Genomic DNA, 17,938 nt, shown 5'->3' on the forward strand with positions numbered 1-17,938 from the left:
AAATGCAGCATAAAGAATGTAATTAAAAATGAGAATAGAAAGATCATCTTGTATAACCGTCACATATTTGTTGGTGTGATCTCCACCTCACAATAGGTGACTGTGGTTAAGTTTAATCTTTATATATCAAACGACATGTATTTAAAATTTCGTAATAATGCCTATAACCATCCTAACTTTATGGGCGATCATTGCACAAGCAAAAAGTTACTTGTCCCAATCACATTCACATTTAAAGTGACCGATCCTATCACACCATCAACATAGGACAAACACCCTTTCGTATCTAAATTGAACCGGGGATCGGTTTTACCCGTCAAATTTTAATTATTCAAATTTAATATGAATAATCTAGATTTAATATTTAATATTTTTTAAAATTTTTTTTGTTTAATAGGTATATAATCCAAAATAAATACATATCTTAACTATAAGTTTTTAAAAAGTAATTTTTTATTTAAAACTTACTAGTTAAAAATTTTAAATTTAGACCATTAAAACTATAGCATAATACTTTAGATTTTACCGATGTGATAATGTTTGTCACTCTGATAACCACTGAAACTAGATCTAATTAGAATCCAAGTTACATTATTAGATCTTTCAGCATCTTCAGAATTCGCAAACTTAACATCACACCCCATTATAAGAGGAAGAAAAATATCGATCGCTCCACATACTCTCAGAAATATGATATTCGTCTTTAGAATCGCAAAAGTCAGCAATGATATCACCAAGCATGGTATTCAATCTGCCCCTGTTTGGCAAAGCGATAGAAATTTCTTATAAACACATTTCACGTAAACCTAGATAAAACTCATCTCATATACTTTACTTGTATTCCGTATATCACTATTAAAAAGCAGTTTATAAACTACTTATAAGCTGTTCCAAACGGGCCCAGAGAGAACCTACACCTTGATTCACACCTTAATATTTGGCAACAAAGCTTCCTCCAAAATACTCCTCTGATCCTAGGACACAGAGAGAAAATATTTTTTTACCCTATTTATAAGGTATTGAAAGAAATTTTTATGAATATACAATTTTACCTTTTATTATTATTGTGTTGATTTTGTTTACATGAAGTATAATGTATATTGAATAGAGATAAAATTAAAAAATTGTTGAATTTTAAATGAGAGTAAATGAAGTTTAAGGTTTTTCTTAATTCTTGTGAAATATGTTGAAAGTCAACTTATAAATAGGACTAAAAAAGTACTTTTTTGGGTTTTTATTATAAGAACTGACTAACTAATTCACACGTATTAATAAAACTAATTAAAAACATTAAATTTATCATAAAATTCAAGTAATTTTTAACATCACCGATTACCATAAGTAATTGTACTATATTTCAGCAAATGCTTCATGTATAAAGGATGAATAAAGGATAAAGAGGAGCGATTGAGAGAGAGGGCAACAAGGTGATGAGAATGGGAGAGAGTCGGAGGAGATTGGAGAAAAAGATGCTTGGGAGACATTGAAGATTGAGAAGATGCACAGAAGACAGTGAAAATTGAAAGAGGAAACGAGAGAATATTCGACTGCAAAGAAAAGTAGAAGTCAAGATTCAAAAGGATAGAGGAAGGAGTAGCAAGAGTTGAGATGGGATATTGAACCAGAGAAAACAAGCTCGGGTAATTCTTTCATCGTCCTTTACTAGTTAACTTCATCTTTACTGTGCCGTGAATGTTATGAAATGTTTTCAAGATGTTGAACATCATGCATTTTAGCTTAGCGTTATCTGTTAAAATAAAAAACTTTGGCCTGTGAGTTGTTGCTGCTGTGTTGAGTTGCCTATGATATACTCCTCTGGTTCTTAATGTAGGATTTAATTATTCAGTTGATCTTAATTCTAAATGTAAAACTTATTTTTCATATTTGTCATTTTTTCCCCTAAATTATCCCTATTGATACTTTATTAATCATAATCAAGTAGAAGAGGAAAGGAGAATATTAAGAAAGATGATTATGGTGTTTTAGGACAAACATGTTATTTTTTTATAATTAACTAACTCACCTAACTTTTTTAATATAATCAAATTAATTAAGTTTTATATTAAGAACTGGAGGAGTATTATGATAGTTTTGCTTTACTTGGACTCTTGCTTTCACATCATGAATGAGAAAAGATGCAGTCTTGTGTTTGCCCAAAATATGTTTGACGAAAAGCTTGAGAGGGTTAAAGATCAAAGGAACTATTTTCAAGGGTTTGAAAACCTTGTTTCCTTTATTATTTATCAAACTCAGTTGGGCATCAAATTTGCAAACTTAGTTGGTGGAGGAGCTTAGGTTTTCCCTTTGGATATTCATTAGTTGCTCACCAAATGCAATCTATATTGTTCTAATGCCTTGTCTGCTTAGTTTCTGACTGCACAGCCAATGTTGCACATTTTTCTGTACTTATTTAGAGGTAACCTTAACATGAAATGTAGTATTGATGTTCCTTTATGTGTTCGGTTTGATATATAAAATTTTTGTGATTATTGGAGCCCGTTTGCATGGTCAAATTTGCTGGCCTTTGGAACCAGCAGAAAATGCTTGCCTGTCGGTTTATTAGTGTCCATTTCGTGGTTTTCTCTGTACTGGTACAGAGGTGATCTTGATTTGAAATTCTGTATCCAAACTTGCCTATAGGGCTCCACACCTACCTTTGTCAACCACTTAGCCTATCCAAATAACAAGGCCACTAACTCAGGCCTAACAACATTCAAATAATTGTAGGACTTGTGTTGACATCCTATTATATTTTACTATATAAGTTGATTGATTTTGTTGTAAAACTTTAAAAAAAATTCTTATATTTTGAAACAGAAGTGCTATACAACTTAAATTTAGAAGCAAATCATGATAAAGCTAAGTTAATTAATTAGTGCCCAAAGGAGTTATATGTGCAATTATTAGCCAAAGTAAGACAAGACTGTGCCATTAAGTAAAGCCTAATATGCTTCTCTATCAATTGGGCAACAAGGCTCTCAAAAAGGCTTAACAAGGCTCTAAAGCATATAGATATGGCATCATGGGCAATGCCGTTCAACCTAAGTTAGATTGTGTGCGCCCCCTTGTGCTCTTTGATCACAAGAGAGTCTCTTGTGGGGTCACTAAATTTTCTTCCAGTAGAGAGGTTGAGAACAATGCTAAATCCTTGTGTGGATGCGTAGAAGCAACTATATTCTTTTCTCAAGTGATTCAACAATCAATGATATCTCCTTGCAGTAAAAGTATAACTTATGTTCTCTTATCCAATATAGAAATTTTCCACAAGGACCTGGGATCAAAAAAATAAATAATTTTTTTATTGCTACGCTTTCTGCTCTAAATCCCAACAAGATCAAGCTATTAAATGCCCAAACACTCACACGAGCATACAACCCAATGACAAATTATACTTACCTTTCATTTCCTATTATGAGTCCTAAATGGCGACAGTGTCTTGGAACAGCCCTCCAAGCATGGGCTCAAAATGACAATGTTTTGCTCAATAGAAGATACTTCGATGATGCCAAACAAGGGCATTGACTGAAATTCGATAGTTAGGTATATTTCTACAGCAAAACTCGTTCTCCATAGAGCTTATTCCACTGCTGCAGTTCTCGCATTATTAATCCATTATCATCAAAACTTGGGGGAACCTGCATAAGTATAGGCCATTAAGCTTCCATGAAGACAATGAAATGACTATGTAGAAATAAATACTATGATAAAATTCAAGATTTAGATTCTTCTACATGGGTCCCGCTGATAAATGATTAAGCCTTCTACAGGGCAATGAAGGAAGGCCATTGAAAAAATTTACGATATATCTTGTAGTAATCTCACGTTCACCTAACAATTTTGGTAGATTAGGATATGTGCTAAAATCTTAACCTGTTTGGAAGTATTTTTCCCACAATGGTGCAAGAGAAAGCAACGAAAAAAATTTGCAAAATCAATCGACCAAGGACATGTGTTAATTGAATCTTGGATGGCTAAGAGCTGACAGCATTATCAATGAACACTAAAAAAGTCTAATCAGCCCCATATTATTTACACCAATGTCCATTTATAGTAAGTATAGGCCTACATCAAGAAAAACCATAGTAAATTGTGAGGGGTTCTTAAACTCTACCTGATTCTTAGCCTGAATCATGTCTTCCATGTTTATAGGCCTTAGGGTAGTTACTGGATCTTCTTTGTTCTCCTTAGCACTTGAATCAGCTTTTGAGCTTTGGCCCTGGCCTTCAGCATCTTTCTTGTTCTTTTCCTAAATTAATATAAAATTTATGTTGTTCAGCTTCAAGATAATGATGAAGTTGAGAAAGCATATTGAGATTATTTTAAAAGTCAAGGAAATTACTTTCTCGTTTGTATCCTCTTTGGCACTTGAAGCGGCTTCTGAGCTTTGGCCTTCAGCTTCATTTTTATTCTTTTCCTTAAATAAGAAAAAATTATTAGAAATATTAAATTGAGAGGGTACATTCACATGACTTAACCAGTCAACGTTCTCATATTTGGTTAGAAACATTACCATATCCTTCAATCTCTCCTGCTTTATTAGCTCCTTAACTGGTCGATAAGCAGCAGCAGTGCACAAATTCTGTTTATAAGAAATTTAGTGTTAAAGAGATGGTAACCACCGCCTATAAGTAGAAAAATAGAATCACAATTTGAAAAGGAAGAACAAAAAACCTTGAGGTCGCTCCCAGTATATCCCTCTGTCATGATTGCAAGCTCTTTGAAGTCTAACTTTTCAGTATTTTCCTTGGCTAGCATGGTTTTCAAGATAATCTCCCTAGTCTCAACAGATGGAAGACCAACCATGAATCTGCTCAAAAATGAAAGTTATAAAAATTTTAAACTGAAAATTCTTTGCATTTGTTTTTAAGATAAAAATGATAAAATGAACCAGAAACAAATGATATAGACATACCTTCGCTGAAACCGTCTTATGATTGCATCATCAAGGTCAAATGGCCTGTTGGTTGCGGCAAGAACCAGAATTCTCTCATCTTGTTTTGTCAACAGGCCATCCCAATGGGTCATGAATTCATTCTTAATCCTCCTCGTAGCCTCATGCTCTCCGCATCTTGCTCTTTGCCCAAGCAAGCTATCAACCTCATCAATAAAAATAATAGTTGGAGAAACCTTTGCAGCCAGTGTGAAGATAGCTCGGACATTCTTCTCAGCTTCTCCATACCACATTGATGTGATGGCAGACATTGGGACATTGATGAAACTTGCTCCTGCCTCATGTGCAATTGCCTTTGCAAGCATTGTTTTGCCGGTTCCTGGTGGTCCGAAAAGTAGAATACCTCGACAAGGCTTAAGAAGTCCACCTTTGAAGAGCTCTGGTCTTCGAAGTGGAAGCATGATTAGCTCTTGGAGTGATTCCTTAACTTCCTCTAATGCACCAATATCTGCGAATGTAACTCCTATCTGATTTGCAGGGATAAGCTCTGATCTCATGTTCGCTTCATAATTATTGTCCGGAGGAACTTCCTGCCAACACAAAAAATGAAATAGCATTAGTTAAACACTTTTTTCATTTTGTTGAACTCTCCACAAGCTAAGTCCCATTGTGTTGATAACCACTCTATGGAAGCATTTGTGCTAATCTGTTTTGATCTGTCTAAACAGAGTGAATGCAAACATACTTTCTTTCCATCAGTCTCTGTCTTCTGAGTATCATTGACAGTATTGGTTTTGCGGAATAGACCCAAACTGTGGCACAAACTGTAAATTCACAAGATCTCAGCAACTAAAACTATTTCTCCGCAAAACAAATACGTAAAAATGATTGGATCAAATTCGTACCTTTCAGATGATATTACAAGCTTTCCATTATGATATTCTGGATCCTTGGTATTCATCAAGTAGTAAGATACTGCAGATACCGCAATTTCTTCAATATGTTTGCTTAGTACTTCTGTATCCTCGTGGTTGATTGAATTCAAGTCTTTACATTCAACATCCATTTCTGCTAGTACTTGAGCAATGTGGTTTTGGTTATCTTGAGACTGAATTGTTTTCTTGTCCCCCTCTAGTTGGGTTTTCCAGTTTTGAAGATTATGCTCATCTTTAGGAGGTTTGATCTGAATATTGTAAGGGAATAATGCAGCGATCCTTTCATCAACTTCTGCACCAGCTTCTGGTGGTGGAACAAAACATGGTAACCACTCATTTCCCAGCAATTCATCTTCTGACCATTCATCTTCAATATCAGTTATTTGGGAACCAAGTATCAAAATTGGCCCTGAAAGTTTCTCTAGAATTTCTTGAAACAACTTATACAGTTGTTCTGATTCTAGGAAAATCCTATTAACATCCCTGATGTATAATATAATGGAACTTTTTTCTGAGACAGAAACCACGACCTGCGAGAATTATTATTTATCTTTCTTGTCATATACATTTTTATGGAAAGCCTTGCAATTATGGTAGTTTTCAAATAAAGAACAAATTAGAGTTGGTGAAAGAAATCATGATGACATCACCTTATAAAGCAACTGCATGAAGAATTCTTCATCCATGCACATGTCACTTTTGTTCTTAAGGGGATCTGAGAATGGAGATTCAAAGCAATTAGTAATTCAAACATTTGAATTTTGTGTATATTCATATTAAAATACTGCATCACTACTAAATGTTCTACCTATCATATGTAGTTGAATAAGTCCTATTATCTCTTGTTATAAATATAAGAAATAGTTGCAGGATCTATTTTAGTTTTACATTCAAATCTTAATCTACTTTGTCTCACAAATTTATGATTCTTTTTCCAACCAATCCTATGTTGCACGTGTGAAAGGGAGTTTTTAATAATAAGGATAATTTCTAATGTAAATGAATATATGGGGTATTTTAATGAAACCAAAAAATATTTATTATAAATAATTAGCTTACCTGATTTTTTTCAATCCTTCTAAGATAATTATCTATTTCTTATGTTTAGGACTAAATGGAGTATTAATTATGTTGACTTTATATACAATTAAACTCCCTATAAAAATACAACTTCAGAAATATCAGAATTTTTTGGGGCAGAATGCTGTTTCTTCCTTTCTTACCTTCAGCTTCACTAGTCGAAGAGGAACCAAACAGACTGGCCAATCTCTTGGAAGCCACCTCAGATAAGGACCTTTTAGAAGACTAAACAAATAAAACGGGTTAAGGAAAATGACATGACAAACCAACATGAAGGTTTGTTATTTTGTCAATCCATATTTGGAAAAAAAACAAACTAACACAGTAAATGCAGAGCAGAAAAACTTACGGATTCTTTTCTTGGACATCCATATTTTCTCCTCACCTATAAAAAATGAAAGAGGTCAGTTACAAATATAATTGCTAATTCAACTTAAAGAAACTAAATGAAAATGTGAAAGTAAATCACCTTGAAAGAGAAGTCAGCAATATCTAGCAGCAGCAACTTTGATTCAAAATGATGTGCTAAAGCCTTGGCAATTGTTTGCAGGTAAAGTTCTTCAAAATTTGTAAAGAAAGCTAATGAGTCGAACATGCATGAAAACCCAAACAATTATGTGCCAAACCCATGAGTTATTTTTTCCTCCTCCCCTTATTATAAGGCACTTATGCTATAATCACCTCACTGGAATCAAGAAAGGCTAGTTGAATCATTAACTTAACAAAAATATTTTGCACCATGCTCATATTTAAAACTATGTATTGTTATCATAAATCATTGAGATGGAGGAATAATTGCATGGGAAATTGAGTATGAAGGAAAAGCAATAGAAAAACGCTTCATTCAAGATGCCAGCGAAGAAAACTCAAATCAAAACCTACTTAATAACTTATTCCTCCAGTTCTTAATATAAGAACTAGTTAACTGATTTAAGTATATTAAGAAAATTAGATAAGTTAATTATTTGTAATAAATGCGTGTTGTCTTCTCTAAAACATTCTTATTAATCATATATATTTGCTAGAACTACCATTTGATGAAACATTTAACATGTACAACTACTACAAAGACTATATTAGGAAAAAATAGATATTGGTGTTTTATATTTTGGATCAAACTGAATGTCAAACTAACTCTTATATTAAGGATCATAAATAGTAATAAGGATTATGTGTTCTTTCTAAAAGATGCCTTATGATAAGGATCAGAGACAAATATGCATAACATACCTGTTGGACCAGAAAGTAAGATTGCCCTGCTTGTTTGTGGAAGGTTCCGGATGTGTCTAGAGAAGATAAGTTGTTTTAGATGAACAAATGCAGCACTCATCAATAGCTGCCGACTGCTTTCACTGTTAATGCAATGGAAAAAAATGAGAATTATATTATCAGGTTGCCCTGTTTCAGCTCATGTTATGATTTTTTTTTGGGGGGGGGGGGGGCACAACATCATATATTTTTATCAGCATAAATAGAATTAACAGCTAAAATATGTGTAAAATCTGTAATTGAACATGATAATTCTAAATATGACGAAAACCTTAAAGTAAATACCCATTATTTCTTCATTGTGCCTTTTTCACAAGACTAATCTTACGAAGAAAGTGACTAAGTTAATATTATCACCTTAAGTAATAAGGAAAGTCTTGGAAAGTTTCTTTGCATTCCTTCCCATCAATAACCTGCCTCATAAGTTCTTGCTTAACTTGCTCTTTCCAGAGCTCTTCTTCTTCATCAGAATTCCCTCCAAGCCCTGAACTGAATCCAAGCCCTGCTCCAAAGCCAACCCCAATACCCAATGCTGACAGCAAAACATTCTTCTGCTCCATATCTTTCCTGCTTCTTTTCATACTTTTTTCTGATATTGTGATAGAAGAAGATGCATACGTGGTCTCAAGGCTGATCACGGCTTCAACTTTCGATACAGTATCTGATATCTGATACTATTGGGTCAGATTTAAGTACTGTTTGGGATACACAAGGCAGCTCTTCTAAAGGTGTCTTTTATGTTCATACAGACTCGAACTGGAGACCAATTTGGCAGAATAAGCTCAGGTGACTCCTAAGGTAGATGTCTATCATTTGGAGATGGGGATTAGAGAAGTAAAGAATTGGTGGTTGCTGCTATGGCCTATATGTGACCCTTTTCACCTCTCGCCTCCATATATGTATATATAGAGAGAGTGAGACACACACACACACAGAGACATACACGTGCCTTTGAGTTAGCGGTGTCAAATGAATTCCAAGAAGACAAAGAAGCTTTCTTTCTTTTCTTTTCTTAGTGTACAAGTTTCACGCTAATTCCTTAGAGCATAAGACAAAATGGAGAATTATTCCGTCTTTACCATGTGATGCTCAAATATGACCGTTGATTTATTTGTTGTTTAACTGAACGTTGCCTTAAAAAGAAAGTGCCTGTCCAGCTACAATGAAATTAATAAAGCTGGAGTTTATAGTGGTACGCAATAATCTTTTTTATATTGGACAAGAAATCCTTTAAAATTCAGTAATACCTTAGTATTTATAAATAGGCATGATTTTTTTATAATTATTTGAACCATAATTTTTTGAAGTCTGGGTCTTTTTTAATAATAGTAAAATAGAAAAAAAAATTCCTTATAGAAGATTTTAATAATAGTAAATTGGTCACATTCATTTATACATTATTTGTGTAAAATTATAATAATAGCCTATAAAATATTAAATTTGGATTATTAAAATTTTTTATCAAAGGAGGGAAAGGAAAAAGGAATCCATCCCATTTCCACAATTTTATATAAAGTGCAAAGACAACGCATACTGTTTTTAGTCAAGGAAGAACCATCGTTGACTCTATACCAACGTCAGCAACCAGACCTTACCCTTTTATTTTTTTAGAAAATTAAATATTTAATCCTAATATAGCTTCAAAATACATTATATTATTACTTTTGTTAATAATGTTCATTTAATTATTTAACTTCCTATATTTATACTGAAATTATGATATCCCTTATAATTGTTTTGTTTGTATTTATATATTAAAATCATTAATTTCTTATAATTATAAAAATTTAACTTGATTGTTAATATTATAAAGATAATTTTTTAAAAAAAAATAGTACCAAGCCTTAAGTTGGAAGCAGGCATCACTTACAATTTACAACATAGAAGGATATCTTCCTTTTTTTTCTTTTTAGTGAAACAGAAGCATATCTTTTTGATAAAACAATACAGAAGGATATCAGGACAAAACCATTTGTGATCGTCAATAAGCACACAAAAGTACAGCTAGAACAAGAAGAATATGAAACTTTTTTTTTTAATATTTCAAACATAGAGAAAATAATATGACTTAAGGAACCAAAATAAATGTGAATGAAGCCAGTTAGGCGCACTATATTAAAGCACCAAGTTAAAGATGAGGTGATTACGTATCCAATACTTATGGCTCCTTTTCTTATTCCCCTCTGATTTTTTTTTGTTTTTTAAAAAAAAGTTCCTACTTTTTATCACTTGAAATTTGACTCAGTAGGATGGCATTGAGTGGAGAATAATTATGTGTATAGGCTTATTGCCCTTAATTATTTTTTAAAAGAATCACATCTTCATCAATTTTCATGAATAGTAAGCATTAGATTCGGACACGTGTCCTAAAACACACCCATATAAAGAAGACTATATGTTTTTTTTTGGGACACTATTATATCTTTTAGAAGTTTTGTTTAATCTTTCCTATAAAAAGTCAACGGCAAATTGCCTTAATGGTAGCGTTATCCGCCATGCTTAAAATGGGTTTTAGGCTCAAGTTTAATGCTGACATATTTATATACGTGTGTGTTTAATTGTGTACAAAAAAAAAATTCTTTCCAATAAAAGACTATAAAATTTAGTAATGCGCCTAGGAATTTTTTCCAAGAATACTCAAATATTATAGTACCTCCTTTCTTGATCTAGTTTAATTTGTAGTGCAATTAGTGACCTAAAAGTCTCTTTGATTTGCAGAAAGATTTGGAATGACATGTAATGGGACGTTTTGTCCCTATGTTTAGTTGTATCTTCTCCTATTGTTATTCTTCAGATTAAAAATATGAACTCTTATTTTATGTGAGACGAAAATGGATATTGCCAAGTAGAAGGCTAGGGATCTAGATTCATCATTTCCTAGGCATCATATTTGTCATTAGAGAGAGGATTCCAAAAGAGAGAAAACAAAATTAACCAAACAAACTTAGCAGACCCTTGCCCCAAAAAAAAAAAAAAGGTCTTAGCAGATTTGCAGTTGTGTGGTTGGCACAAAATCGGAAGTAACCCAATTATAATTAAAATGATATAATTTAATTAAAATATATAAAATAATCATATATAACCTTGAAATGAGTAGTATTTAAATGAAGAGATATTAATCTACAAGTAAATGGAACATTCATGTATGAATTGAAGGAAGCAACCCAATAGGACGTGTGAGTATAAGTTTCTCAGGTTTTTATACATCCTCTCTCACTTATATATTGTGTGCAAATATACCGCAGAGGCCATGATATTCTTTTCCCAAGTGATTCAGCAATCAATCATGTCTCCATTCAAAAGAAGAATAATCTCTTTCCCCTTTTCTAATGCAGAGATTTCCCAAAAGGATTTGGGATCACAACAAAGATTTTAATTTCATTGGGGGTGATGATTTCTACTTTGAAGCCTCACAAGATCAAACAATTAAATGCGTTTAAACGCTCACATGCACAAACAACCAAAAGATATATCTCAAGCTTACTTCTCATTTCTCATTATAAGTCTTAAGCAGTGGTAGTGTCTTGGAACTCTCCTCCAAGCATAGGCGTCAAAATGACAATGTCTTGCTTTAATAGAAGTTAATCCGATGATATCAAAGAAGGATATCAACTGAAACACGCATAACTAGGTTTTATTTTTACGGCAAACCATTCTCCTACTAAAAGTTGCTCCAACCGGAATTCATTTAAGTGATATATCTCCGCGAACCTCGTTCTCCATACAGCTCATTCCACTGCTTCAACTCATGCATAATTAATCCGTGAGCATCAAAACTTGCAGGAACCTGTGGGAAAATTTAAGATTTAGATTCTTCTACATGTGTCATTGATAAATGAGTAAGCTTTTTCTAGGGCAATGAAGAAAGGACATTCAACAAATATATGATCTCTTGTAGCAATCTCAGATTTACCAAATAATTTAGGTAGGTTAGGCTATGGGCTGAAATCTTAACCTGTTGTAAGTATTTTCTCACAACGGTGCAAGAGAAAGAAAACTAAAGAGTTTCCAAAATCAATGGACTAAGGACATTTGTTAGTTGAATATTCAATCGAGATCAAATGGTATTATCAATGAACACTAAAAGCATAACCAGCCCCATATTATTTACACAAACATCCATTTATAGCAAGTATTTTCCCATAATGGTTGAAGAGAAAGAGAAGAAAAAGTATAGGCCTAAATCAGGCAAAGATCATAGTCATCCATATAAATTGCGGGGGTTTTTTAGGTTAACCTTACCTGATTCTTAGCCTGAATCATGTCTTCCATATTTATAGGCCTCAAGATAATCACGGGCTCTTCTTTGTCCTCCTTAGCACTTGAAGCAGCTTCTGAGCTTTGACCTTCAGCATCTTTCTTACCCTTGTCCTAAATTAAGAAAAAATTTTATGTTGGCTTAGTCAGCTAAGAGATAATGATTAAGTTGAGAAGGCGTGGTGAGATGATGTTTTAAGTCAAGGAAATCACTTTCTCTTTTGTATCCTCTTTGGCACTTGAAGCAGCTTTTGAGTTTTGGCCCTCGGCCTCTTCTTTATTCTTCTCCTTAAATAAGAGAAATTTTATGCTAGTCAGCTAAAAGATGATAATTAGAATGAGAGGGCACATTGACATGATGTAACAAGCCAACATTGTCAAGTTTGGTTAGTAACATTACCAAAGCCTCCAACTTCCCCTGTTTTATTAGCTCCCTAACAGGTCGATAAGCAGCAGCAGTGCACAAATTCTATTCAAAAGAAATTATGTGTCACGAGATGGTGGCCAAATGTTATAAGTAGTAAAGTAGAATCACAATATGAAAAGGAAAGACAAAACTAAGAAACCTTGAGGTCGCTTCCAGTATATCCCTCTGTCATGACTGCAATCTCCTTCAAGTCTAAATTTTCAGTATCTTCCTTACTTAGCAGAGTTTTCAAGATAATCTCCCTACTCTCAACTGATGGAAGACCAACCATGATTCTGCTCAACATTGAAAGTTATGAAGATATCAATCCTAAAATCATAACAATGTGGATTTAAAAATTGAATTATTCAATAATGCTACAAGAGATCAAGCCAGGATAAATTTTCCAAGAGATTCTTTATAGAGTTTCTGAATGGTTATAGCATACTCATGCAAAATTGAGACTGAGACTTAGTTATCCATGCAAGAAACAATTTGGACAAGCACAAAGCAAGGACTCATAAAAATAAGAATGGTTAGAGATTAGAAGTTTTACCTGAAGAGTTGGGAAAATATAGAAAGTAACAAAAGTGTTTGTCCTTGAAAGGTGTCACTGGTATGTTGTGTGTAACGTCTTGATCATTTGAAGGCTAAAAATTAACTTATTGAAAACTAATCTTTCTGTTTCCTTATGAGTTCGTAACTACTAATAAAGGTCATGTATGCATTTGTTCTTCAGACAAAAGTAACAAAAGAATCAGAAGTGAATAAAGAAAACTAACATGAAGACACATATACCTTCGCTCAAATCGCCTTATGATTGCATCATCAAGGTCGAATGGCCTATTGGTTGCTGCAAGAACCAGAATTCTCTCATCTTGTTTTGTCAATAGACCATCCCAATGGGTCATGAATTCATTCTTAATCCTCCTCGTAACCTCATGCTCTCCACATCTTGCTCGACTCCCGAGCAAGCTATCAACCTCATCAATGAAAATGATAGTCGGAGAAACCTTTGCAGCTAGAGAGAACAGAGCACGGACATGCTTCTCAGATTCTCCAAAGCACTTTGATGTGATGGTAGACATGGAGACATTAATGAAACTAGCTCCTGCTTCATTTGCAATTGCCTTTGCAAGCATTGTTTTTCCAGTACCCGGAGGTCCAAAGAGCAATATGCCTCGACAAGGCTTAAGAAGCCCACCTTTGAAGAGCTCTGGTCTTCGAATTGGAAGCATGACTAGCTCTTGTAGTGATTCCTTAATTTCCTCTAAAGCACCAATATCTGAGAATGTAACTCCTATCTCATTCGCAGGGATAAGTTCTTCTCTTATGTGCCCCTCATGCTGATTGTCTGGACGAACTTCCTGCCAGCACAAAATTAAACCAAAACTGAAATACCAGAATGAAGTAACCATGTACAACATTGGTTAAACGCTCCTTTTATGCATAATTGCACTCTCAACCAGCTAAGTCCTATTGCATAAATCTCTATATTAGTCTTTCACCATCCATGTAATCTCTTTTTTTCTTTTTATTCTCTGGAATGTCTTGTCCTGATCCATTTCGCTCTTACTCATGCGTTTGAATGTAAACGTACCTTTTTTCCTCTAGTTTCTTGCTTCTTTACACTAGTCCCTTGCTTCTTTCCCTTGTCACTGCTTTCCTTTTTGCGAAATAGATCCAAACCATGGGACAAGCTGTGAATTCCCAAGATTAGTCCCGAGAACATGTTTTCCTTAAACAAATAAACAACTGGTCCAAATTCTTACCTCTCAGATGATATTACAAGCTTTTGATTCCGATATTCTGGATCCTTGGTATTCATCAAGTAGTAAGATATTGCAGATAACACAATTTCTTCGACATGTTTACCTAGTATCTTTGTGTCCTCATGGCTGATTGAATTCAAGTCTCTACATTCAACATCATTTTCTACCAGTACAGCAGCAATGTGGTTTCTGTTATCTTGAGACTTAATTGTTTTCTTGTTCTCTTCCAGCTGGGCTTTCCATTCCTCAAGATCATTTTCATCTTCTGGTGGCTTGATCTTAATGATGTAAGGGAACAATCCTGCGAGCCTTTCATCAACTTTTGAACATTTATTCTCTTTGCAAGACAGCACTACCCATGGTGGGAGATTTCCTATAATCACAGGCAACACAACCTTTGCATTAACAAATAATATTATCACTTTAGAGAACACAGACTAATATATATTATGTCCCACTTGGCCATAATTCTTTTTAAAGTTCAGAACACAATTTTAAAACAAATGCATTAGACTCCTACATTGATCATTTAATGAATAAAAAGATGATAAACATATGTTTAGGGTTCTCAAATAAAAAATTGGCCTTTATTTTTCTACTTTTCCGAACAACTGTATACTCTTTCACCAACTAACTTTGGTTTTTTAGTTCTTTACTCATACTCTCAATTCATTACAAAATGAAGCTTTATGATGAACTAGAAAACACACACACACATCACTTTTTCAGCAAATAATTTTTTTTAATAGTTCCATTTTCCTTATGTATCTGGTCTTGAAATAATATCCGGATACAAATTTTGCCAGCCTCACCAAGTTTTTCGGTTTGGACTGCGATCTTGGAAGCAAGTATCAGCACTGGCCCTCGAAGTTCCCCCAGCATATTGTTAAACAAATTATACAGTTGCTCTGATTGGAGGAAAATCTTGTCAGCATCCCTGATGTACAAGATGATGGAACTCTTTTCTGACACAGAAACCAATACCTGGAAGAATCATATTCATCCTACTAGTTAGCTAGAACTAATTATTGAGAAATTCTCTTTTCTTCTTGAAGCCATGATGATGACAGTACCTTATAAAGCAACTGCATAAAGAGTTTTTCATTGATACACAAGCTACTTTTCTGCTTAGCTGTGGATGAAGATTCAGAGCAATAAGCAAGAGAACATTTATTTTTATGTACAATCAATCATAAAATAGGGCATTAACTATTTTTGGTGGGTTAAGAATGGCAAGAATGTGATAATTTAAACAATAGATGGATTTGCTAATTAAAGCAATTAGCAGGAAAGAGGTAAGTAGTGCCAGTATGTGCATCTGAATTAAAATGCAGGGTTATTGAAATTAAACTGGAGAAGGATGAGTAAGCCCAGAACTTGCAGACCATAGCAATCTATAGTTCTGCATATTAGTCTAATTTTAATATGGTTATCTTACCATGGAGAGAAATCTATCAAGAATATAAATAGCATGCCTATGAACTAAAACAGTAGAACAGAGAGAAATGAAAATGTGTTCAAGTATAACCAGAATCTGCTGGAGCAGATTGGCAAGCAGTAGCCCCACGAAGATTTGAAGTAATATTGGGACTTCCAGTAGCATTACTGTGTTTCTGAAAAGTGCCTGCATAAAAGTAGTCAATCAATATACACTAATGTGGTATCATACAATTTATAGAAAGAGGCCAAGAACTGTGAATATTACCATAATCTTTTCCAGGATCATGAGTTCATGACTATGATTACGGTAAGAGATATTTAACATTGAAGAAGAATACAACACCACTAATTGCTGAATCAAGCATGGTTAAATCAGTCTTAAGCTCCCTATGAAATGTAATTTAAGGCTAAGAAATATAGGGCAAAGGCCTGTTTCTTCCCTCCCTACCTTTAGTTTTGCCGTTTGACGAGAGGACAGAACCAATCAAATCCGACACTCCCTGGGAAGCCACCTCAGATAACGAAATTTTAGAAGACTACAAACAAAGCATATGAGTTAGGTAAATCATCGGACAAACCAACTCAAATGTTTCTGACTTTGTGATTCATTGTTAAAATATGACCACAAAGAGAAAATGGAGAAAAAGCATATTTGTATGTGAAAAGGGAAGTATCTTCAGTCTTTAATGCACATCATGACAAGAAAAAAAACAAGCAAATGCAGAGCAGGAAGACTTACTGATTCTTTACTTGCACATCCATATTTGCTCTGTATCTGCAAAAGCGAAATAGGTCAGATATGAATATTAGCTTACTCAACAAACAAAAGAAATTGCAAAATGAAAGTAGTCACCTTGGAAGAGAAGTCAGCTACATCTAGCAGCAGCAACTTTGAGTCAAAATGATGTGCTAAAGCCTTGGCAAGCGTTTGTATGTAAAATTCTGCCCAAAAAATTTGAAAAATGAAAATGAAGCAAGTATGAGAGTCAAACCGACATGGCATGAGACATCTTCATGACATACCCGCGGGTCCAGAAAGCAGAATTGCCCTGCTTGCTGGTGAAAGGTTCCGAGTGTGTTTGGAAAAGAAAAGTTGCCTTAAATGAACAGATGCAGCACTTTTCAATAACTCTCGAGTTCTTTCACTGTCAACGCGGCGGAATAAGACTTGTGTTATATACAATGGTAATAATAACTCAGACTTATATATGATTTAAGGCGACTTTAATTAAGAATAAATGTCTCAAGTCAAGCACATCAAATTCCTCCAAAGTAGAACATAACACTATGTTCACCAGTATATTATTACATAAGGAATCACTCCGAACCGTAAAAGTAAAATAAAAAAACTAAAAGAGTGCAGCTGAGCAGAATGTTCCTGGATGAGGAAAACCATATATATTCGGAAAAAGTAAATGCTCCAGATTGCAAGAAATGTTCAAAACTCTAGATCACCTTAAGTAATACGGAAACTCTTGAAAAGTTTCTTTGCATTCCTTTCCATCGATCACCTGCCTCAAAAGCTCCTGCTCAATCTGTTCACCATAAAGCTCATCACCCGCCTCGCCATTCCCTCCTCCAACAAGCCCTGAGCTCAACCCAAGGCTTGCTCCGAGACCAACCCCAACACCGAATGCTGTCAGCAACATGGGCTTGTGCTCCATCGCTTTGATGAAACAATTTGATCATAACCAACCCCTCTGGAGCACGCAAAACCCCACTACTTTAATCTTTTTAGCTCTGAAAATATGCCAAAGAGGCTTTTTTACCGTTCAAGTACACACATTAATGCATGCGTGTGTGACCCTTTTCACCTGTGTCCCCACATAAAAGCATGCTTTGACTTGGGTGTGTGAACTGTGCATTCCCAAAGGGTGAAAACTTGGCT

At 34.3% G+C, this 17,938-nt stretch overlaps 1 protein-coding gene across 1 annotated transcript; it reads right to left on the minus strand.

Moving 5' to 3' along the window:
• Positions 1-3,159: 3,159 nt before the first annotated feature.
• Positions 3,160-17,714, minus strand: LOC114749156 (uncharacterized). The gene is made up of 23 exons (XM_028937647.1): positions 17,506-17,714; positions 17,074-17,195; positions 16,904-16,992; positions 16,790-16,825; positions 16,499-16,586; positions 16,139-16,234; positions 15,684-15,742; positions 15,423-15,594; positions 14,611-14,983; positions 14,439-14,538; positions 13,637-14,205; positions 12,999-13,134; positions 12,833-12,901; positions 12,646-12,720; positions 6,477-6,530; positions 5,797-6,356; positions 5,637-5,715; positions 4,913-5,481; positions 4,672-4,807; positions 4,511-4,579; positions 4,340-4,414; positions 4,112-4,246; positions 3,160-3,635 (listed from the first exon to the last, which is right to left on the minus strand). The coding sequence occupies exons 1-23, from the start codon at positions 17,712-17,714 to the stop codon at positions 3,549-3,551; spliced, it is 3,957 nt and encodes a 1,318-aa protein (XP_028793480.1). The 3' UTR covers positions 3,160-3,548.
• Positions 17,715-17,938: the final 224 nt, after the last annotated feature.

The sequence above is a fragment of the Neltuma alba genome, unplaced genomic scaffold (assembly GCF_004799145.2).
Source record: "Neltuma alba isolate B1F8T4 unplaced genomic scaffold, ASM479914v2 tig00005966_pilon, whole genome shotgun sequence".
Taxonomy (NCBI): domain Eukaryota; kingdom Viridiplantae; phylum Streptophyta; class Magnoliopsida; order Fabales; family Fabaceae; genus Neltuma; species Neltuma alba.

Excerpts from the sequence above, each read along its gene's own strand:
- LOC114749156 (XM_028937647.1), bottom strand. The coding sequence starts at position 17,714 with ATGGAGCACAAGCCCATGTTGCTGACAGCATTCGGTGTTGGGGTTGGT. Across the intron at positions 16,235-16,498 it reads GTCAAACGGCAAAACTAAAG|GCACTTTTCAGAAACACAGT; the intron begins GTAGGGAGGGAA and ends ACTTTTATGCAG. Across the intron at positions 15,743-16,138 it reads ATCTGCTCCAGCAGATTCTG|CTAAGCAGAAAAGTAGCTTG; the intron begins GTTATACTTGAA and ends CTTCATCCACAG.